Source organism: Temnothorax americanus, unplaced genomic scaffold, assembly GCF_048541705.1.
Source record: "Temnothorax americanus isolate GAGA-0224 unplaced genomic scaffold, ASM4854170v1 Scaffold5, whole genome shotgun sequence".
NCBI classification, from domain to species: Eukaryota; Metazoa; Arthropoda; class Insecta; order Hymenoptera; family Formicidae; genus Temnothorax; species Temnothorax americanus.
In genome coordinates this window covers 4,353,186-4,378,509 of record NW_027509657.1, presented here as the reverse complement: position 1 = coordinate 4,378,509, position 25,324 = coordinate 4,353,186, and the positions used below count along the sequence as shown (strand labels likewise).

Sequence of the window (25,324 nt, the reverse complement as noted above, 5' to 3'; positions counted from 1 at the left end):
AAATTTTCGAGTAATAACCGACGAATTTTAGAATAAACCAACTATGGCAATTTGTGGCAGTTATAAATATACGATATATACCGTTTATTTACGCGACGATTAATATTAAACTTCCTTGTGAATGTTGTTCTTTGTCGAGACTTTCAACTTCTGTAAGAGTGAAGTACCAGAGTAATTCAAGATATAACTTCCCAAGAAGATCACTTGTAGAACGAAATTAATTTAATAAATAAATTAGAGATATTTTAACTTGAAAAATGAAAATAATTCATTCAAATAAGTCATTCTTTTATTTGACAAATAATAAGGATCTAAACTTCTAAACGAATATCGATACGAATGATGAAATCAAAACTAATAAACGTAATTTCATTAATTTATCATATTCTTCTTTCTTTCATTTTTAAGCAATATTGCTTTATAAATATACGCTTACTAATTTTGTCGCAGAATATTTTTCTTTATAAATATGTTAATCAGAGGCAAATGTAGGTCAATCGAATTCCTTGGAAGCCTTGGATTCACATTGAAATGGAAAGTTGGCAGAATTTAACCGTTCCGTATACCCAATGTAATTATTCCGAGAATGTTCGTCCACGTAAACGATGACCATACAAATTCCAGAGAACCGAAAGACCCCCCTTTCCTCCTTGATTTACCCCCCTTATTCGAATCGCTCGTGTCCACTTCGATCAAAGTAGGTTACGATTCTTGCAGTTTCCTCGTAAAACCCCCTACGTGCATGCTAGCACACCTACTTTTATAAGACCCACTCCGTGCCCACGTGCTTCCCCCTCGTGCAGTGTAGGCGCACGTTCGTGAGTGAATCCAGTGTGACGAGTCAGCACTGGCCAGGATTTCGACATAAATCCCGAGGTATTCCCTGATGTGGCTACCGCTAATCGGCCACAGCTACTTCGCGTCATCGTCACTTCGATTGTCTTTGATGTTTAAATATAATTGTGAATACGAAGATTGTATATTTTCTTCTCCTATCGTTATTTCACCCTTATACGGTGTCGTATACCCTCTGGTATGCGACAAACCAGGGATTTCTTTAAATCTTTTCCATATTTTTATTTAGAATAGTTTTTAAAACAAAAAAAATGTATTTTTTTTTGGTGAAAGAAATAAATGTTCCATCCTTATAACCTGATTACTTGTGATACTAGTAAACTAAAATTTTAACAAGTGACCTACATATTTCTTCCAAGATGTTTTGTAGCAAAAATAAAAATTAATATGATTAAAACCGATGTAAATAATTACTTCATTACATCGTCATCATCTAGCGCTAATTCTATATATACATCTTATTTTTCCCCACTTGCCCATTTAGACTTTACTCAGATTTTACTTGAAAAATATGTATGTCAGATATAAGTATATCTGATCTTCGTCTTCGCGAAGTGGAGCAAAGCGTAAATACCGTAAATGTATGTAACCGCTAGTCGTGTAGGTAAGTAGCGCGCGCATTATCTAACAATTCTAACAAACCGCGGCTTACGCGAGAGCGAGCACACGAGAGCCGCGGCGGGCGCTTCGCGACGAAAGGGAAATTCTGCCTTTTGCCCCGCTTCGCGAGATCACGATGCGGTTCCGGTCGTTGATCCTAAGTATTCTCCCGCCCGTAGTAGAGCCCGAGCGATCAGCTGCAGTTTACCCGCCCCGCGTGTGCCCGGCCAGCGCGGCGCGGTACGGCGCGGCCGCGCGTTGCTGCTACTACTACTCTCGGCTTCACCGCTCACCTTCACCTCGTCTCTTACTCAACGATCGTGCGCGGGCCCTCGAGTCTCTCTACCCCCGTTGCGTAATCGCCGCGCACAATCATTACCGAGTCGAATCGTCACTCGAGCGGAATAAGTGCGCAGAGAGCCGAAGCCGGTGCGTTACGAGCGTACCGCCGTCGTCGGGTGCGAAGTTCACGATGGTCAAAATGAACGCTCGCCATTTGAAGCGGACAACAAGATTTCGAGCTGCTCAATTGAAAGTTTTTTTTATGTTCGACGTTATTTAGGCAACAGAATACCTACAAGTTTTTTATCGCCAGTTGTAATGGCAGTATCTTTGTGCGTTCAGAACGTTCGAGAAAATATCGCTTATAGAGTTTTAGAGAACTTTCTTTTTTTAAATGACGAAAAAGATGCCGCAATATGAAGGATAGAACTAGCACGTACCAGCTAGACACGTGCGTGCACGATAAGATTCAGTTAAAGTACTTTAAGCGCATAAAATTAGCGCTAACATATCTAATTCGTACAGTCTGAAATACTTTGTCATGTGACGAATCATCACGCGAAACGAAGCGTGTTGAAAATATTTCACGTGACAGCAAACATTGCACTATCTCCCGATTGTCGACTTAAAAAATAGCTCTTCCTGTTGTTTGCAATTTTCGAAAATTGCGCGGCGTGTTTGCTCGCTTATGCGACTCAGGGTTAAGATCGTGTCGATACCGGAAAGCGACGTCGGCGTCGTGCGCTTATCGGGGCTCGTTTAAGTGCCAACTGTCAAGGACCCGGCCTTATCATTTTTCCGCGTGTTAGGCGGCTCATTAGGCTCGCTCGTTCCGACAGAAAATATCAGTGTTTTCACGTTCTCGACTTTTTTCGCGTGTTTCCACCGCTGTCGCCGTCGACGGCGACAGTCACGTCCTTGCGCGGAGTGAACGTTGAACCCTGGCGACGAGAAACGGCCAGCACAGCCTCTCGACATCTCGCGTTTCCCGTGAATCATCCGTCGCTCGTGTATGCAGAGTCGGTATCTAAAACCGATTGCTGTTTATTCGTTCCGGGTCTCGATAAAATAACAAAATAAGGCGAAACACGCGCGCTATTATGACAGAGAAATATTCTTTGTAATTTTTCCCTGAAATTCCTTGAAGCTGATTTGAAATTCATTTGAAGTAATAGTATAGAAGTGAGTAAGTGAGAGAGAGAAAGAAAGAGAGAGAGAGAATCATCTCATTAATCTGTCAAAACTCTTATTCTTTGATATAAAAATAAATGTGCACGCAAAGTCATGAATTAATATGAGATAAATATTTTATACTTGAACCTCTCTAGAAGAGATATTATCGCGTTATAATATTGTATTCCGTTGTTTTGTATCTTAGATTTGAAGAAGCTGCTGAGACACGAGTGACTGTAACCCTATCAACGTAGTTTTGAGTCTTGAGTCAACCTACGCAAGAGAAGTGTTGATCTCTCTCGCACAAAAAAGCAGCAAGGGGTTGGGATTTTAACGTGACAAAAGTACTGTGATGTACAAAAACATGTTTTGATCGTGGCCTACATGGTATCAATATCATCAAACGCTTTCTCATTTGCTCTCTGCGCGATGCCATATTATGTTTTTCTTTGAGAGGTCACGACATCCCCTTAAATAACATACGCTCAAAGATGCGCGCTCTTCATTATTTTTATTATCTTTCCGTTTACTCGTATTTAATTCTCAACCATCAGAATTAATATGTTAATGTGTAATACATAGAAAAATATTTCTATACGTACATGTTTCTTTAATATGTACATAGGGGGGAACGCGTTTCTCTCTAATAAATAAATGAAGGAAAGATAGCTACATATATGTAAGTTATAAAAGAACAAAAAAGCAAATTTTAGTAATGCATTGACTTATAAGTTGCCTAACCGCAATAATTAATATTAGATTCAATTACTCTTAAAAAAAAAGAGAAAAAACAATTTTCCTTTTCTAATACATTATTTTTATATAGACAGATTTATGAAATTAGACAGATTTCGATGGAAAAAATACAAGCCCTACCAGAGAACGGCGAACTGTTCACCAAAGTTAGTAACGTCTAACTGTCGATGTAATGTGGTCTAAGCGTGTAAATTTAGCTAAACAAAACGGTTTTTAGACTCTCCATTATATATGGCACAAATTCGCGACCCAGCAAAATAAATCACACGTCAAAACGGATCGTTCAACTCAATATTGCCGGATTTTATTAACGCACGTGAAAAAACGAAGAAGCGATCAATGAATCGGCAGATAATTTTTTTTTATTTATGAACGTTCTCGAATTATCGAAATCTCGCATACGTGGTACCCATCGACCCCGTTGCGACCCTCGAAATCCGATAACACATCTGATTTGTCGAGCATTTTATAGTTGGAACATTAGTATCTCTGGGGATTCCACGATATCTTTTCAATTTAATGTGATTATATATAATTAATGCGAGATATCTATCAATTAAATAATCAATAAGATTAATCATGACGATAATTGCTTCATTAGAATCTGAATATTTCAACGTGCACTGCACCTGTGACAAAACTGATCGAAATGTCGATAGTTTAAACTATATCTAAAATGAGGGATATATAGAAAAAAAATTACACTCTTTGAATAAGTCACACTAATAATTGATTTTTAAAAGTTAAATACTTATATGAAAATACTTATAAAAATAGATAAAAAAAACTATTAACTAAAACGCCAAAAAAAGGTTATAAAATATTATTTTAACATAAAAAATCAAATAAATCCTCTCTGTCTTATTTTTATTATCGGAAAAAAAATTTCTTTAAAAAAAGTTAAATTTATATTATTTATATTTATTTAAAAAACTTTTTATTTTTTTCCTTATAAAATTTTTATTGATTTCTTCGTTTTTAATAAATAGTTCAAAAATCTAACAATTATCGATACGTCCTAACAATCGATAATGATGACGATGATGAGGAAAACGTGACGGCCGGGGCGCCTTATATAGTTATCGTTATCAGCGCGTTCTCTGCTGACAAACATCGGTTAGTTGCCCCGCGTGAAAATACATACAATTGTTATCGTGGCGTACGAGAATAACGACGTTTATGGGTGGTACGATGGCAGCGTCGACCAATGGAATCCGTTGTCGTGGTGCCTTACCCCCGTACACGTGACCCCCGTACACAAGCCGCTACTACGTCATTATCACGACTGACCCCGCAGGGGCAAAATAATACGTGATATTTAATAACGTGTTGCGGCCGAAACATGCCAACATATTTTTTTGTGCACGCGCTATCGAAATGTGACGTGCCCTCGTGGGCCGATTATCTCGACGTGTCATAAATCACCCGATACGTGGACCGCCAGCTTCGCCTTCACGTGGCACGGCGACTTAGGGATGATTAAAATACTTGCGATTTATATGACCCAGATCACGCGTCAAATATAATTAATATTAATTTTTATAAACTGGATATGACTAAAAAGATAAAGAGATTCGACAAAAATATATATAAATTTATCGCTGAGTATTCGTAAATCACAAATTTTTTATCTATCTCATATTTTATGCTTTTTGTCTTTTTTATAAGTCGGATATAAGTAGATTTATATAGCTGAATATGAATTCAGGAATATCAAAATTAAAAATACTTGTATGATACTGTAAATATTTCTAGGTAAACGCTATATTAACTAATATTTTAGTTAAAGATAGATAGAACTCACCGACTGAACGAAGTTCCAAAAAGAAGTTTCTTCAAATCATTGGGAAGCTGAAACATCAAAAGAAAGTAGATATTAAAATAAAGCAATTATACACACACAATTAAATGTTCTACTAATTTTTAATAATTTAACACATTTTATACTATTGGGAATTATTTAAAATGAAAGTAGAAATGTCCTGAATACAGATACCGCCATCATACAAAACTGCTTTGAAATGATTCGAACACCAAAGAGGCGAAGCCGATAAAGTTGAAATCATTTATAAACTCTGCTTGATAATATGTATATTTTTAGTAATAATGAGATAAAATAATAAACAATTTTGTTAAACTCAAAAAATGTATGGTAACATTAATCTCTTCCTTCTTTATAAATTTCAAATAGAGAATATAATGAATTACAAAATAAAGTAACAAAAATAAAAAAAATTTTGCAATATGTAATTGTTTCAATTGGATATTATTTCATAATTTTATAGAATATTGCTACTCTCTAAATCTGAATCAGTGACTATTCAGAGAGTATACTATATTAAAGAGTATACTAATTAAATACTATTTACATTTTAATATTTTCTCAGCATTCTCATATCTAAATTCAATATTTTTTTAATGCAAAAAATTTTTGTATTTCTTACATATTCTTTCTGTTATAAAAAATATTTAATAATTTTCATCAATATAAAGTATTAAATCTGTTTCTTCATGTATGCGTTGTGATACCAACGGTTGGTCATGTCAATATCATCTGGTATATCTAGACTCCCAGAATCAACTTTGATACACATATGAATACTTATCTACCATTTTAGATTCGTAATATCTTGCTAATATATGAAATCACGCTCCATTCTGAATACTTTCCTGATACTTTCAAGTTACCGATTGAGTACAAGCACCGAGTCACGGTACTTCAAGCATTCTCAGACAGATAAGTTCAACATACTCGCGTTCTGGATTTAAATGTTATCTACTGCAGTTCTTTTCGAGTCACCGGAGTCATGGAAGTGGCGAAAAGATGGAGCGTGGAAAGATATTTCAAGGCTCTTCATCAGAGTAATATCGACATAACTCTACGTCCGTATAACGTAAATGTTTCCGCTCGTTACCAAGGAAACTATTCTTTCGAGCATTTTCAGTGTGTTTCGTGCAGAACAAGTCGTGGCACACAAACGTCAAAAATTATCTTTCTCGCTTGCAAAGGTAAAATTTATAACTTTTCACTATAGCTTGATATCTCGTTTTTTCGCGAAACAAACAATCAACTTATTTATTTATTTATCATCAATTTTTAAAACATTCACATAAATTTTTCTTGATTTTACTTTAATTTAAAAAATGAGAAATAACGTGGTGTATATAATATTCTGAAACTAAAACTGACGGAAAATTTTTACAGCAAACAATTATACTATATATATTTTCTCTTGTATATATGTGTCGTGTGTTTGTGTGTGTTACGTGTGTTTTAAAACTACGTAAAGCTATAAAGCTAAACAAAGAAATTCACGATTATTAAGTTGAATCAGGCTCATGTAGTACTTCTTAACAATAACATTGTTCTCTTAAATCTAATTTTTCATTTTTCGAAAGCAAAACAAAAACCTAAAACTCTTGCAAAAGTTATTATGCAAAAGTTATGTCTTACCTATCCGACAAGTTAATTTTCATACCAAACCAAAAGCTCTGTTTTTATTGTACGCCATCGCGAGAAAATCTAGAGATTGACGCACTTTTCGATTTGCACGCGTCATCAAATAGCATCATTACATGGCAGAGCCAAAAACGAATTTATCGGCAACGATCGTATTCCTTATCGCGACTGCCGGGGGCATACAAGTCCCACAGGTGAAATGATCAAAGTTCGCTAGGTGCCGTGCCACTCGTGCCTGTCCTCGTCAATTTACACGTAATATGTCACGTACAAGGTACGGAATTGCTGCGGGGCGTCTTTGATCTTGTAGCTCACCCGGCCCCTTCGAACCCCGCCGTGCCCCTGTCCACCTTCCGAAAACCTACCCATGGAGTCACGCGCCACGTATATGCGACAAGGCGGGGATGGCGAAATCCAATTTTATTATTTGGACGCTTAGACGCAGCCGAATTACACGATTCTACGCGTAACGCGAAATTTGCCCTTTCGAGCGTATTACGAATAAGATACAAAATATTCTTGCTCCTTGCAAGAAAATCTCAATTTGTATATCGAATGCTCTTCTTATTCGTACAATGCTTCGTACAAATAAAAGTAGAACATGTACTCTTTACAGTTAAAAATAATTATTTAACCATGAAAATATAATTATAGTATAGGTACATTTTATACTTTTTATTATTGATATATATTTATATTTCTTTTAATTTCTTATATCCAAAATAAATGATTTATATGTGTGTTTATCTTTTTAGGTATTTACTTCGACAAAAACATACGTATAGTATTTATTTTATTTGTATTTTTTAATTCACGCTTGTTGCATATATTTTTTAGAATTTTCTCGACTACAGTATTGTTTTTTATCTCTAAAGAAAAATATGTTAAATACAGAAAAAAGAATAGTAAAAAATATTGTGGAAGAGCTAGCTTGTATAATAAGATCGCACATCTTCTCATACTCTTGCATTAACGAATTCAAGATTCAATGAAGACTTTCAATCCTTTAACGAAGATTTGAAAATGCACTGTGTCTAAAATCTAGATAAGAGGAGCAGAGTGAAAACACGGAAAAAAATCGTAGAAGAGCGCGAGTCCGACTTACCGATTCGTACTTGCAGCGGTCATAGATCATTCTATTGTGCTAAAGGGGGTGTGTACACACATTATAACAGAAGCATAATGGCGATCGCCAATGTGTACACAACAGCGGGAACGGCGGCGACACAGAATGTGCGGTGTTTGGTCTCCATTAATTTCGGATCGACTGCAGGCCACCTATCTCTCTTTTTTTTATGAAGCCCATATGTCTGCCGTGCGTCGCGTCCCCATTGCTCATTTGTCAGTTCGCAATCTGCCGCTCCGTTGCGATTTGATGGCGACAGTCAAAACACGCCAACATGTTTTTCAGCAAATGGCAAACGCAATGCGTTCCCCGAATCTTGAAATTTCAAGTGTCAGCGAGGGATAAAATGGCATTTTCATCGCGCGAAATCGTGAGAGCACGTTTTTCGTTCGCTCTTTTTACATTCGTGAATTCTTCTCGCATTTATAAATCATTCTATATAATGGACTATTATAGTATATTGTATATAACTATTTATATAACTATTGTATATAACTCGTTCGACATGTTTAACATGTATACCTATTGACATATTACTAATCGCGCAAAGAATTAAGTCTCTTAAGTACTAATTATTTCAAATGTTTATGATAGTCACAAGGTATCATGAAATACAGTACCTATATTGTTAATTTATTCTATTCTTAAAGAGATTCTGCAGGAAAACATAGAGAACCACCAATGACAGTAGTTGATAAATAAAACTCAAAATTGCTTCTATAGACGTTTTAATTTTAACCACGCACGTAGTATATGTATACGAGTAACGTATACTCTACTTTTCCTAAAGTAACATCCAAAATTCTCTCAATAATGAGAATAAAACGATATATCCGATATATTTCCCCTCGATATCAATAAGTCAATGAAGCATCGGACCGTATCATCATCTCGCGGGCGAGAGATCGCGTAATGTACGAACAGTGACGTAGAAAATTGCGGTGCTATTCTACGAGAAGAGCCGGGGATGGGTGTTACAGCGAAGGCAGGGTTGGCAGGAAATACCGAAAGGGCGAGAAGGGTGCGGGCATCCCCACGGCGCGTATAATATCAATGGACGATGGCTGGGTGGCGATGATCGCGTCACATTAGCAGTCGAGCGTTCTATGAGCCACTGCCACATCGCGCGACATATATGTATAAAGACCCGGTGCATATATATACGACATGGTGCATATATATACGATATATATATATACTATATGTATGTATATATATATTGGTGGTGGCGATGTCACCCCAACGGCGCGAGGCGCCTTCAGATGTAAAATAAACGACACCTAATTATATGCGGCCCGTCTGCGTGAAAAAGGCCGGCCGACGGAAGGACCCCGCAAGTGCGTGCGAAGGTGGCCGCCTGCTTAATGGGATTACAAAATTACAATTTAGATTGATCGCCCAACACGACGATATTTATGACCTACGGAGCGGGAGTGCTCGTGGATATTTCGATATTGTTTCCGCCGTATCGATACCTCGCTACCGTTCAACTCCTCTCACGCCAGATAACGTCCGCAAAATTTATGACGGCTCTTTAAACGCAATTTCTTTTGTTTCTCACTGTGACAAAGGCAGTTTGTTTTACATCATTTTTTATTTCAAGTATTTCGATTAAAGATTGAAAGACACTTTAATTATATCGTTTGTTCGCTAGAATTTGCGAAAGCGTGATAAGATCCTTTCTGGTATTGATATTTTAGCTTTGATATTAAGTGGTATCGACGTTTAATACTAAACATTCCCTTTTCCCTATTAACACTTTTAATGCAGTTCAAGAGAAAGTGCAAACACACACACACACACACACACACATCTTTTGCTACCGAATTTAATAATTTCCTGCGCATTCACGCAAAAATCTCGCTACATATAGTGACGACTTCGACATATGGATGTAGCTCGTAATATATGGAGGTGTCTGCGTGACAACGCTCGTATTTTTTTTCCCCAGCTTCGTGGGCTGCCAAGGGGGTGGCTCGCCGTGGGTGTGCCGGCGGGCGATGATTAATTAGCGTTTGATGAATATGTATGAGAGAAAGGCGACCGCGACTCTGACGTATGTATATACCTGCGCGCGAGCACGCGCGTATTATATGCGTATACGCTACGTTGTCAGTTACATCCCTCGCGTTACAATAACGCCCAACCCCCTTCGCATACCTCGTTTCAACCCCCGACCGCCGTCGCTCTGCGTTTCACCTCGACGGATTCTGCGAGTTCTCCGTGAGCTGTTTAACGATTCGTTCCCCATGCGAGGTAACGCCGGTTAACGTTGCGCGATGATCTACGTTGTCTCTATAAATTTACATGAAAAAAAATCACATCACCAAGGAAAAAAAAACGTTAGAAAATAATGTCGTTACATATCACGACGAGGTTTACTACTTCCGATTATTAAAATAATATCTATAAATCTCTATGATAATATAACAAAGACCAAGTGTGTTAGATATCTAGATACTAATCACAGAAATATTTTTTACATTAATATATATGTACCTTCATAATTATTTATAAACAAAAATATATATTTGATATTTTTTACTATACACATATAAGTACGGGAATACGTCATGCAATTATGTTAAGTGCAATATATCGTATTATTTCACTCTGAAAATAATTTAGTAATCATTGCAATTAAAAATTAGAGAGTATCGTGCTTTCTGTTACGCATGTGTTTGAAGCGGTGGATTAAAAACTCTCTACTTCGATATGAATATTTCCGATCGAATAAGCATTCGACGGACATTCGTCGGCGAGATACGCGTTGTTTTCGCATCGGGGCGAAATATCGGGCGCGAGTGGCGGGCGGGAGGGGACCGAGGGGTTTAGATTTCGCCAAAACGCGAGGCTGAAAGGCAGCGCGGCGCGCGGATTGTTCGCGCCGCGAGGAGAACAATGCAAACAATGGCCGGGACGCTAGCGCTGCGGTGAGCCCGGGCTTACGCGGCGAATACAATTACATTATGAACCCGATTACCATTTAAATGGAAACAAACGTGAAATGCTAAAATACACCGGCAAGCCCGCGCGACGCACGAAACTGCGCAAGCACCCCCCTCGATCATCGGTATGCAAATTGTGCACGAGCATTGTATACGGAATGTTCCGCACTTACCGAAAAATATTTCACGCACGGATTCTTTGATGAACGCGCGAATCAAGTTTTTCCTTGGCAATAATAATGCTCAACTAATTCCACTTATACAGCAAGATTATTTTTCTTTCAAGCAAAAATCTATCGCGCGGTAATTTATATTAATTTATGTCAATTACCAATTGTAAATTATAATTGTTCATAGCGGTCCAATTTTTTTAAACGAAAATAAACGCAATATTTCTTTTGTAATCATAATCATACTAAATCGCGGCGCGCATGAAGAACAAGTTGGCTACGCGATGTGATAGATCGTAAGACAAAACGTTTAACGTGACCTATCGGCACCCCGACTCTAATTATTATGCACTTAATTTCCTAATGAAGCGCATCGAGCGAGGGTCGTGGAAAACGGCGCGCTCGTGCACCGATTTCACGGGCCACCTGTCGCACCGACGCCTCATCCGCCCTATTCGTTTTGTCGCATCGGTCACGCAGGGTGTAAGACATTATTCTACACCGAGGGTAGTGGACTGTACCGTGGAAACTAACTCTGACTTATCTGCGAAAATCATAAATGGAAATTCTGTTTTCGCTGCGATCTAATTTCTTACTAAATGTATGCCAGTCGTTTCCTTTAATATTTCTTTTTTGTATTAAAAAAAAAAATCTTATATCTTCAGAAAGTAAAACATCTTCGATTTTAGAATAAAAAGCATATGCTTAAACATGTGATGAACCTTCCAAATTAATACACGTAAATATCCATGATCATGCATACACATATCTAGTGTATGTTGACGGGAGGAAGATGTCAATAAGCGATTGAAATTATCAAGTTCATGATACGAGATACGTAATCACTATTGTAAAAAATTCAAATCTACGACCACAGGTTTCATAGTATATAATATGTAAAAGTCAAATATTTGATTTATGACTTTTGACGGCATTTAAAAATGTTATTCTGGATTTCGAATTAATGCACGCTTATTGGAAAGTGTCGTTTGGTTGACTTACTTTGAATGTTTCCCGACAAAACATATAATCTTTCCCGATTTTCGTCGTCATCATCTTCTGCCGCCGTCGTTCAAACACAATGCCAGGAAAACAACAAATATGTCAGATTGCGAGGAAACAAAGGGAAGCGCGCCTGGTGTCGGAACGCCCCTTAGACTCGATCGATTAGAAGTGTCCACCTTCTCAGGAGTGAACTGCTCGCGCCACCAGTTCAACCAATTCGATCACCCTTTTTTTCTCCCAGTTCGACACCCAATTCGATCGATCTTTCGAACGGGAGACGCCAGTCGACAACCAAGCTGGAACGACCGTGGAAAAAAATTAAGTGGGAGTAAGAGATGTTGACAAATCTCGACGACCACTCTTTCTCGACGCAGCGTCATCGTGGAACAGACGGTCGTCGACAAAAAGGGGGCGACTAGGGGGGTAGGTGGATCTCTCCCTTAGATAGATAGGTAGGTGCGGTCAGTGTCACGGGGGCTCACAAAGCCTGACCGCCGGTAGGGGCATTCAAATGGTAATCGGCTCGCGCGTCTAACGTACACCGACGCGCCCTACCCAACCCGACGTTTCAAGGGGGTGCGAGAGCGGGCGCACCCCTCGGCACACAGTCGAGCACATTCGCACCAGAATCAAGCCAAATATTGGCAATATCATCCCCTGGCATTGTCCCTCGCCGCGACCTGCCTCCTGCCGTCGCCGTCGGTGGGAAACGATGTCCATTTGAATGCGCGATTCCATTACCGATGCCGGTATATCGGCCCGAGAATATTACCGGATTAGGATTTAAAGGGAATCTCGGCACAATCGTAGGAACTCGGTCATTTCTGCGGAATACGCCGCGTATTGCTGCAGGGTGCGATAGTAAACACGTAAAGTCGCAAAAGTAAAAAGACAGGTTCGCACTTTTTCTTTTTTTTTGTTGTCGCTTATAACGTCACAAGTAATTCCAACGTTAAAAAACTAAAGAATATAAAGATAGCGTAATTTGAAAAATCTAATATATATACAAATATTATAAATATTTCATACAATTAAACACACCATTTTTCAAATAAAATACAGTATATTATATGTTGAATTTTTTAATTAAATTTATTTGCATACATATCATAAAAACAAATCCCTCTTTTGTATATATAATGTGAATAAAATGTTATAAAAATTACGTTCTAAAATTATTTCTTTTTAATTAGCGGAACTAATGCGACTGTAATATCACCAATATCGATAACGTAAGATAATCTACTCTTCCGAAAATTACGGTTATTACCGCAATCACCTATCTTGCTTAATTAGCGTCATTTCGGTCGCGTACACTTGATGCGCTTATGATAGTCGGCGATAATCCGGTTCAGGTCGTTGCGCCGATTATCTCGTAAAACGCACTACCGGGATTCACCGTCCGGACGAACGGACGGACGGACGGACGGACGGATGCGTCCGTTTGACGTTCACGAACAGATCTGTACGATTCGCGATCGCTGTTGATTCAGGGTGTGCAACGTCGCACGTGCGCCAGTGTAGACGCACGCAAAGCTCCCGCAACCCGAACTTCAGCACGCGCCACGATTACGCGATTACGCGATTACGCGTGTCGTCTCCCCATCGTACAGCCCGGGCTGACGCCCCGAAGGAGAGAGAGGTCGAACAAGCAATGACGCGGAAGATGATTCGCTCCCTCATATCATCCGCGAGGAGCGAATCTACGCTATATATAAACCAGCATCTGCCGAGAAAAAAAAGGGGCGCCACTTTTTCGTCGTATTTGAGGTCTATTTAATAATCTATCTAATAATATCATCGTTCAATCCCAACGATATTTACGGCTAACAAATGTAAGAGTGATGCATTATCCTTTGTAGCAATATCTTCAATATAATCTTCAATATATAATCAAAATATCTTCAATTTTTCTAAAAATTTAAATTGGCAAGTTCACGTAAAATAAAAAATTGGTAATAGTTTATCTATAATTAATAATATAATAAAATAATCCCTACCAACGAGTGTATAGTATTATTTTCTTTTTACGTGTCTCAGAATCCAAGACGCAAGGATATACGTATAAAATGGCATGCGTACGTAACTGGCCGGGATTTTGCGGGGTCGCCTACGCAGCACAGCGGGAATTAAAGGACAGGCAGGAGGGAGTGATACGTACCGTCGGCACGAGTCGACACGTGGCGGTAGCGCTTTATACAAACAGCATTATGCACGCTCGCGCTAACATAAATTACTACGGGTTTAATATTGGACGTCGGCGTTGGCCCCGTGGCCGACCACCTCCTGAGCAAAATACGTTAAATGCGGGAAGAGCCCGGATGCGCGCAACCGCGATTCGCGATTTCTCGGTTTACTCGACGAATTCCACCAGGATCTGATACCGAGCACGCAAATAGCAATAATTACACGCATTGTATTTCAATAAGATTATGCATCAAACTGGTAGAGAATCGTTTTGACAAGAACCCGTAAACTAAGAAATATCTTCACGTTTAAGTAGCTTCAGATTTAGTTTCGGTGTCATTTCTCTCTGCGACTTTCTTTCTAAACTATCGCTTAGTTCAGAACTATGCATTAGTATACCTCAAACTGCTACAAATCGGTTTAAACTTATTGAATTTAATTATTCCGTTTACATTTATATATCCTTTCTAATGAAAACTTATTTCTGCCGGATATGACGTTAACCGACCAACGACTTAATTCGAATAAGCGCGAAAGGAAAGGCGTATGAATGGTATTATTCGTGAAAAGCCTCGGCCGAATTTCATAGAAGATCCTTTCACGACGCGAAAGCGTCCATGAAAGACTTCGGGAAACTTTGAGCCTAGGAAATATCCAAATACCACCGCGAAAGCGAGAACGAGCGGAAGAAACGATAAGTGGACACCCCGTGGAGAGTGATACGATGCAGGCCGTTCGCATGGGTTAAAGTCGGTTTCGTTTATGGACGAGGATCGAAATTCACGCGAGCCGCGTATCAACTCGAGTGTTGCTCCCTGCGGCGGAGTCGCGTCTTAATCCCGAAGAAACAGACCGCGAGACCGGATGCGGCCTCTTGAATCCCGAACGGATTGGCATTGTTTGCTGTAGATTTATATGAAATGAGAGTGTTATCGTATAAGAAGAAAACAACGCTTATATAAGAATAAAAACATAACGAACACATCCGTTTTGATTAATTAAAAAAATTTTTTAAAAAGTATGAATTAAAATATTAGAACAATGTTAAAACTGATATGAAAATAAGGCATACAGAAATAAATTCGAGATAAAAATAATAATGTACCGATTCTTTCTACTTCTTGCTTTTAATCGCAAGTAAAAAATTTTCTGAAGAGAATTTAACTTGTTAATTGAAATCTCTGAAACATATGAATTGCTATGCGTTTTAGATCTCTTTGCATACTTCTCTCGGTAAGCTAGTCGAACGATTCACTGACAGAGGACTTCACTCTTAACTCGCAACGACATTAAGATTACAGCATGTTTCGATTAGAAAATTGACTCGTACATATATTTTACGATGTTGGTATAGGTCGCGCTATAATGGCCCAGGCATTCTACGTTCGAAATCCTTATCCTGTGCCGGATATCTCCCGGGAAGGAGCGTGGATATCGCGCGGACCTGTGTTGGGAGATAAAGTCTCGCCGTCGGATAGAAACTGGAACGTCAAATTGAGCGCTCACGAGCGTCTCTTCGCTCATCACACCCTGAACAGCATCCGCAGAGATCGTCGACTCATTAGACCGCAGGTTTGATATTCGATATTGACGATATTGAAAGTAAAACTTTGTATATTGCGTCAACTTTTGTTGACACAGACCTACATAATACACATACACCTGCTTTTACAGGTTCCGCATGACGCCCTTGACCTAGCATTAAACAGCGTTTACGCTCACAGTCGAGACACTTTGGTTTCGAAAATGTACGTGCCCATCCAGCCAGAGACGCTCGGCAGAGAAACTTGGCGTGTCTTGCGAAACGAGATTAAGGTACTTTGAATTACGCAAATGCATCATTCAACAATATAAAATCTCAATATGAAAAATAAATGGATATGTTTGAACATTTTTATTATAGATTTTACCAGAACCACCTAAACCAGATAGACCGAGGCACGTGAGCGGTCATCCGGACGAGGAACTTAAATCGGTAGTTCGGGTACCTTTATCGGCGGATAAATCGAGGTGTCATAGCGGGCCAACTTTACCGCGCAGAATTCATCCGAGCAGCGTGAAATTAAATATCGAGGGTCCTCATATGGACCAATCGAATCCCGGATACAGTCGCAAAATCGACGGAACTTTTTACAGTATTTAAACACGGATTTGGACGGTGTTTGAGCGGCACGCTTGGAGAACGTTCGGATTAAACTGAAACCTGCAATTCGCCGAATGAAGCGCCCGCTTTTACAAATACCATTATCGCTATTGGCATAATCTGGCGAGATTTACGTTTTGGAACACTTCGAGAAGCAGCGAATTGTCAACGTGACTGTAACGTAGACACGAAATTGATCGTATTAGAAGGCTTCTGTACATCGCGAAGACAGATATGATTAAATCGCGTCAATCGTCGCCATTATTTCGCAGCGTGACAAAGTATCCGATTATCCTATCTATCTATGCCAATCTGATCATGTTGACAAATTTAACCAGTGGCTCACGAGCTTGCCTCGGTTATCGCGAGCAGAGATCTCCCGATTGCCGGCTCTCGCATTTTCGCCCCTTTGACAGTTCGAGGAGCAGGCGGCTCGAAGATCGGCAGGCGCGCGTGAGTCAGTGCGCACCAAGTTCTCACTGCTCGACTCGGCACGGCAGTGAGCTGAAGGGACAGAATGTCCCATTACCCGGGTAATCCTTGTTTGTAATAAACCAGCGCCCCGCTGCCAGCTCGGGGTGACAGCGGAGCCACCCTCGCCGAGGGCTCGCGCGAAGGAGGAGTCATCTCCGCACGCATATGCTCCTCATGAAATATCATTTATGTTTCTCACCCCGCGCGCAAACGTCTATCTTGCGACCCGTTTGACCCGGCTCGCAACCCTCCGACACCCTCTCTCCACGCCAGGCAGCCGGAGTAAGCAGCACGATCCTTATACATACGTCTAATCCGACCATGATTGCCCCGCCAACCGCCTCGTCACGAAAACTCCACCTCGGCTATGAGATGTAGTATACGCTATCCTTCCTCTTTCCTCTGTCTGACCCCATTCTCCTAGCTCTTTTAAAACGCTTTTTGACGAACCTCGCAACGGCGCGAGGTGATGAATTTTCACGCTCGCGCGCGCGTTCAACTTTCCTTCATCATTTTTGTATTAAAAGTTAACAGAATTTTTGCTCTATCATGGATGTATTACGATCTACGTCGAATTTGTTATCTGGACTTATTATACAGTTTTGCGTGACACCATATGGATACGTCGTTTGTCGTTTGTGATTGTTTCGATTAATCGTATATATAAAACTGGGTGGTCTCGATAATAGTAATTTTACTGTGGATTATGTCGCGGAGCGAGTCTATTGACGTGGATCCTTTTTCCGTCCCAGTATAATGAAGAGAGGCTATAAGGGTAGAACGATCTCAGACGGTCGTCAGGCAACGAGTGAGGTTACCAGCCAATTACTTGGCTGAACGATTTTATTTGTATTTAATTCTTATTTAATTTACTTTTTACGGTCGCGCGTGCGCATATAGTTTTTCCATTGCCATTAAAGAAATGGAAAGCTTCTTCGTCATTGCAAATTAACGACCGGTCGCGATCTATTCCGTCGAACGCAATCAACTGCATTAGTATCTGACGGTAGAATTTGCCCTTCATAAAAACGTCAAACTGCGTATACATATGAGCAGCTACAGCTCATTCTGTAATAAAGCTGATCAAATTGAAATCAAAAACCGATACGATTAGGTCAAATCATTTTAAATCTTTAAAAATTAATTTGGATCGGCACAGCATTATTTTAAAAGATACATTCACACAAGTAATAACTGAGCAATGATGCTACTGATGTATACCACATTTGAACTGATTCCGCTCTATCTATTCGATTCTTTTACGCGTATATACGCTTTTCCAGAAGGAAATTCTGCGTGAAAGTCGAGAGCAAAGTCGCATTGATCCCTCCAGGATGAAGCTGTTATTCCACTGAACTTGTTACGTTATATTTATCAGCGCGGTGCACACTGGCACTACCCGTCGGGTTTTATCGTTCCTTTCGGATTTCGTTCTTCCACCGTTGTTTCAGCTAAATAGACAAAGCCGCAAATGACACAGCGAATAATAAGCAACACATTAAATTAACCAAACGTCACATATGATGTAATTTCCATTTTAATCCATTGCTTCTCTAGAATTGGTAAAACACATTTTCTAATTCCATATATATTATGCATAAAGGAATTATATATTATGCAGAATATAAATAACAATTCTGAGAATGCGCTAACAAATATTTTGACATTAATCAATAGAAAAAATATTTCAAAATTTTTTCATAAACTATGACTTTTTAATTAATTCTATAAAATGGCTTTTTATCTTTCACGATTCTTTGATCGTTCCGCAACTTTGTATACTTAACTCTTAATTTTTATATAAGTTTATCTATAATAATGTATATTTAAGTCAAACTTTCATTTTTGCATTTTAATATATATTAATCAAAATAAATTTAATATAAAATATCAATAAAAAACTTATGATATTCAATTAAATAGCGTGCAATCCTATAAAATTAATCCTTAGTTTATTTGCCGTTTCTCAGCCTTCACTGACGACAGAAAGAGAGGGGAAGACTTTCTAAAGGCCTACGAAGGGGTGGCGATTTAAAAAGCTTATTTTCTCATTTTGGTTCAATATGGTTGCACGTGCAAGCATGTAGCATGTAGTGTTTACTCAATGTTTTAAAATTATTTTAAAACAACTTGTCCCTAAGGGAAAAGGGGTATCTGGTGATGCGTGAGTGTCAAAGTTGATATTACGCCTCGTGTGATTTCGAATGCGGTGGGAACAAACGGGAAACGTTCGTCGTGTTATCATTTCTCGTACACGAGCTTTAAAGGATACCAAACCAGCCGAGCAAGAGAATCAGCGTCACTGGAAATATATTTCAGGAATGCCGTTTTCGCGTCGATTTACGAAACATATTACTAGCCAAATATTACTAGTTCACAGAAGTGACATTACGAATTCTTTCCTCCTCTCTTTCTCTCAAAATAATTCCAAATGTTCCTACAGTACCCAATATCATAAAGATATTAATGATTTTAAAACATAAAGATAGAACGAAACAATTTAATGGCATTTGATGCCTTTTGACAAGCGCCAAACACATCGCCTTTAGTATATATATACATTTCTCTTAATCTCGAAATAAAAAGAATGGAATAAATTTTAGTGCCGCGCGCAGCCTCCACTTTTTCTTGATGTTCCGCGAATGGGCAGACCGAGGCGGTGAGGGAAAGAAGAGGAGGAAGGCGGATTAAAACGCGGGGCGAAAAAAGGCGTCTAAACGATGGTGGAAGGTCAAGCCTGAGATTACGACAGACCCGTGCGACGTTTGCTCGTTAATTAGGGAGTTCTAATTATAGTAAATGCGTGAGCCCCGGACGCAGTGGTGGCGCGGAGAGATCGTGCCACGGCGGAAGCTCCGGGGATCAAAATGCAACCCTCCGCGAACGAGCCAAGATTACCTTCGAGGGTCCTCGGGCGCTTCCCTCGCTAAGGCTCGACCCACAACCTGCGCGACGACGACCGTTCTCCGCATTTCCCTTCTGCCTCTGCTCAATCTATTCACCGCCCCCCTCCCCCCTCGCGTCTCCTCAGCCATGCTCTCAGATATCATCTAAAATAACAACGTCCTATAGGAGCGCGCCCGGGCGGATAGATTTTACTGCTGGTGGTGTATAACAAATGGATTAGTATTTCAGTAGATGTCTAATCCCCTCTCATTGCGGCTCCGGAGATTATTTCGATTATCCGGACCTGATTTTAGTTAATTAACGCGCTCTCTCCCCCGCCTACTTCGAAGACCAGGTCCGATCTTCTCGTTAAATCTTCCTTAAATTTATCTTTGATCGTCACATTTCATTGCAATTACCATCAAATATAATATTTACACGCGCGCCTATTAAAGATAATATATCTTTTTATATGACAAGTAAATAATTGTGAGTAAATATGAATGTCATGAAACTAAAACTGGACCACATTATTAGCTTATTTTTATACAATTACATTTGTTTCCACGTGCATGTTGTATAAGTTTAGAACAAAATATTAAAGTATAATTTTGATATAATTTATATAATAATGCGCTGTGAACTTCTTTACGAAGATCAAGATTAATCCCACTTAATAAAATCATTTGATATGAATGCAAGAACGAGAATGCAAGGTGCACAGACGAGAGATTAAATTATAAGTACTTTTACGATACTGCCGATTATTTATATCCAGAATTTCGAGATTGTCTGTCGTAGGGCGATCGCATCCACTTACAGCCGCGAAAAGGGCAAATATCGGTGTAGAATCCGCGAGTGAGAAACGTGACGGGACGACAGCACACAACGGCGGTATACATGTACGCCGATACGATCCCCGGCGCCGTCGACACGTGGGAACGCGGACACGCGTCCTCGTCGCCCCTATGTGCGTACCCCGACGTGCCGCAACTCCGAGGGTTGTTTCTGCCATCTCGACTCTCTCGAATATTCGCGATACATCTCCGATCATGCAAATTGTTAGCGAGAGGCTGCAGCTACGATTAATTACAATAAATCGCGATATTTTATATACCTAAAGCCGGTTTCGCTCAAACGATTTATAGTATAACATATATACACTATGTTAATATTAAACAAATATGCGATAAAAATACGTAGAAGTAAAATGTTTTATCTTATTCTAATATATTATTTTATTCAATTTTTAAATCTATTTTTTTTGTATCACTTTAATTGAAATATTTTGTATAATACCTATATAAAACATTTTTGGACGTTTTGCTAAATCTACGAGTATTTTCAATATAGTAGGGATTCGTACGCGCGAATAAAATCGCGAGGTATTTCGTTTCCAACCGCCGCAGTGAGAAACGCGTTTCGACGGAGATTGCCGTCATCCCCTGCGCGTTTTCACCCCTAAAGGTTTCCCTACGGTCGCCGGCGGGGAGCGCACGTCGCGTCGACTCACAGACGTGGAAAATCTGACGGATGCGAATACGCGACGCGTATAACATATCTATAGGTCGCACACGTATGGCATTCGGAGAAGCGGACAAGTAACAATTACCGTAGTCGCGAGGGTAACTGACGTACGTCAAGGTCGTCAAAGTGAGCCCACTTCTTATCAAACGATTACGGTTAATGATACGTGGCATAGGAGGATCAAAGGTTAATTAAGAATCGGCTGCTAAAACAGATTCGGCAAATAAAAAACGAGACATAATGAAATGTAAGAATAAAACGTAATAATAAAAAATTAAAAAAAGACTGTTGCTCGAATTTCAAACTTTATTAATTTTCATGATAAACATTAAAAAAAATAATATCTCTACCTCTACTGTCGGATGATAAGCAAATTCAACTCGTTAAAATTTTTTTAATGCAAATATAAATCGTTGATTATATTATTTCATATTAAAAACTAAAAATGTAATTTAATTTTTATTACTTTGAAATCGTAAATGTGTATTCTTTTAACTCGACGAGATGCATGAGGCTTGTAGAGATTAATCTTTTTATTTACTTTTACTTATGTCTCACAGCTTGAATCTATCACCTTATTATCATCACTAATATTATCTTTCAAAATAAATGTGATTATTTAAAACCAATTTTTTTTTATCCAGCTGTTAACTTTAATGGTTATAAATTATTTAACAATAAGTGTATTCTAAATTGTTCCAATATATTGCATGAGAATTTTATATCATAATAGATTAATCATACGCTCATGACTGCCTGTCTCGTCTACTTCAGAATGGAAGACGAAATAGGTGCTTTTTTTTATCTTTTATAATCTTATCATTATAATCGTTGTCATCTGACTCGCGATTATCGAAAGTGCAGGAAAAAACGTCATTCGTACATCTGTGTGTCGTAACTATTTAGCATTTATTGTATCTTATTGGTAGAACATAATTTTATCTATAATATATGCGTCCACAAGAAAATCCAAAAAATCCTAAATAAAAAGTGAAATATAGGGTCTCTTAGATCACTTAAGATATCCTCTATTATACTTCTCTCAAATTAATATGTTAGAAAATGATATGATGATTGATCCAATGTTGAGATATGAATACCTATTTAATTATTAACAATACAAAATAAAAGAATTCAATGATAAAAATTAGTTAAAAATAATCTGAGGTAATATTACCTCATATAATATAATACCTTATTTTCTATTTTAAAAAAATTTAGACACGGTTAGCGAAAAAATTTGCGGAACAGAGAAATTATGAAAATTTCGATGGCGTAACATCCAACGTGATCATCTTGGCGGACCGTCATTTATAATGACACATACAAATATCACGGAAACTAGCCCCGGCCAAAAACAAGATTAAAGATAAAAAAAAAGTTACGGCGCCGTAGAATTTACCTAAAACGCCGAGTGTTTGGAAGTCGCCGAGAGGATTGCTCGCGTTTAATCGTTTCTCGTATTTACGTTAACCCAAGAGAGACGATAGTGTCGGGAGGGGTTCGTTTGCTCGTGCCGAACAACAGACGATAAGGTTTTATGAGCCGTCAGTCATAGACGAGACGAGCCGCCGCGCCGCGCGTCGTTCAACTCGCAGTGAATCGCTCGCGTCACGTCGCCGGATGTGTCGGTGCAGGTTCGCCACCGAAGTCGTTGCAAAAATAAAAGCCAATCAGAGAAGGATCGTTGCGCGATTACGAAAGGGGCCATCTCAAATTCCCACTAAACGACAGTTTTATTGCCCGAAGAATTACGGGTATTCTTCCCATTGTAGATGCACCATTTATTAAATGATAATTTTTCACAAAAAGCAAATTTGCCCCGCCCCAAATTGTCTTAAAATTACCAAAATAGCTTTGTTTTTTGAGACAAACAATCGTCTATAGCACGGATCGCGAATATTAAGTATGTCACTTTTTGACGTATACATATACGCGATATCAAAATCTCCCTCAATATAACAAAGTTGCCAAGGCCTTGTGCTCTCAAGAGAATTAATTATCTAAATATAAGACACCGCAAACGGATCGTGACTAGCCGTATTTTGACCGTATGTGCGATATCGATACCTCTCATTCAACCTATAAAGTATATTTATAACGTTTTAGATTATTTAAAATACTGAGACTTCAAAATTCTTGATATTCCATCATCGTTGTACCAAAAATATATTACTATTTTTTACATTAATTTGCGTCGTACGTAGTAGAATTAACAAAAATGTTCACTCCACGATATGGAAATTAAGAAAGAAAGAAATTTTCAGAAAAATTCAGATTACTCCGATAGACGGTATACTTTCGGAATGATATCAGTATGATATCGATATATGATTTCGGTATGATGTTGTAACGCTCAGGTTCTAGAAAACGCCTAAATATATCGTCTATAAATAGGTCTTAACGATTCTATCGAGTACGCGCAACATCTTCGAGCAATTACGTCGGTTGCCAATAGCGGTGGCTTGATTTTGATAAATGAGACCGAGGGTGGTCCCGACGCTCGCGGAAGTTTAAGGAACCGATGGTATGGTTCGCATGGAGGAACCGCGGGAGGAAACCGAGCGTGAGACTCTTCTTTTCGGTAGGATGCCGGCAAAAGGTGCGGGGCTGCGCGTCGAGAGGGGGTGACGTCGGACGGGGGTGTCGTTCATCATTTCATTGCCGGGGCGAACGAGAATATTCATAGACTGCCGCCACCCCTGCACCCTTGCAGCGTCGGAATGACAGAGAGATGCAAAGAGAGAACTAAAAAAAAAGGAACGGGCGAGCGATGTAGAAGGAGAGAAAGAGAATGGAAAGGGCCGTGATATATGAGCGCGTAGTAGAACACGTGGCTCGTTTCACACCTTCTTACAATCTTTGTTCCTACTGTCTTCGTGGAAAGAACTTATCTTTATGTCGGTCCTTGAACGTATACTCGCGTCGCACGAACGGAGCACGCGGCCACACGCGATATAATATTCGAAAAAATGCTGCATTTATTGTCGTATTTTGATCATAGAATTTATTTAATGATAAATTTCACAAAGTATATCTATATTATATCTCGAATGACATTTTAATACAAGCCATTACTTATATTATTAAATAAAAATATTCCAATTTTATATTAAATGTGTTGCAGTTTTCAAAATTTCTATGCTATCAACACATTGTACTTAATTTTCTGCAAATTTTTCGACTATCTAATTAAAATCTATATAATTTTAAAAGAACAAACGTGAGATTTGATCCTAACTATAATAATTATAATTTCGGCCGTTTGAGAATTAACTCCGACTGATGTGCGACACGATTACCTGGAGCGTCGGAAAATTCAAGCGCGAGCTCTTAGCTTTTAAGGTATTTATAGGAACATTATCATTCGCGCAGATAGGAAGGGGATAATTATTTTAGGCAGGCGCTGCTTAATCCAGGCCACGGTGGGAAAATAATTTGCGATATCACCTAAGCCATTATAAGTTATGCGGAGCTTCAGGCCAAATGAATTTTCCGCGGGTAGACGTACAATGCTTTTCCAGTCATTATTATCTACATGAGAGATTAGCCGTGGTTCGCGGCAAAACTCCGTTTCCAAAGTCGCCTAAAATCCTGTAATGATATATTATTGACGCACCCTATACGCTTGTTCGTGAAGTCTCGCGTAGAGATCTGTAGAAGAAGTAATAAACGTTTTCCGACCGTCGACCGAGTGGTAAATCGAGCAGGGACAAAATTCGGGAGCGCGAC

At 39.0% G+C, this 25,324-nt stretch overlaps 2 protein-coding genes across 4 annotated transcripts in view; one reads left to right on the top strand and one right to left on the bottom strand.

Moving 5' to 3' along the window:
- LOC143903717 (cilia- and flagella-associated protein 276) overlaps positions 1–18,944 on the top strand; it is a 111,066-nt gene extending 92,122 nt beyond the window's left edge. Inside the window, exons 1-4 of one of the 3 annotated variants that reach the window (XM_077417572.1) lie at positions 6,597–6,675; positions 15,917–16,134; positions 16,237–16,377; positions 16,466–18,944. In XM_077417572.1, coding sequence (XP_077273698.1) covers positions 15,928–16,134; positions 16,237–16,377; positions 16,466–16,705 — 588 coding nt within the window. In that variant the 5' untranslated portion in view covers positions 6,597–6,675; positions 15,917–15,927 and the 3' untranslated portion in view covers positions 16,706–18,944. Of the gene's footprint in view, positions 1–6,596; positions 6,676–14,431; positions 14,562–15,916; positions 16,135–16,236; positions 16,378–16,465 lie in introns of those variants that run through there. The other 2 variants (XM_077417575.1, XM_077417573.1) reach the window with 2 other exon arrangements.
- Positions 1–25,324, bottom strand: part of Lolal (longitudinals lacking protein-like) — a 146,960-nt gene that overhangs the window by 95,233 nt on the left and 26,403 nt on the right. The window contains exon 2 of the mRNA XM_077417579.1: positions 5,471–5,517. The gene's annotated coding sequence lies outside the window, so the exon portion shown is untranslated. The remainder of the gene's footprint in view (positions 1–5,470; positions 5,518–25,324) is intronic.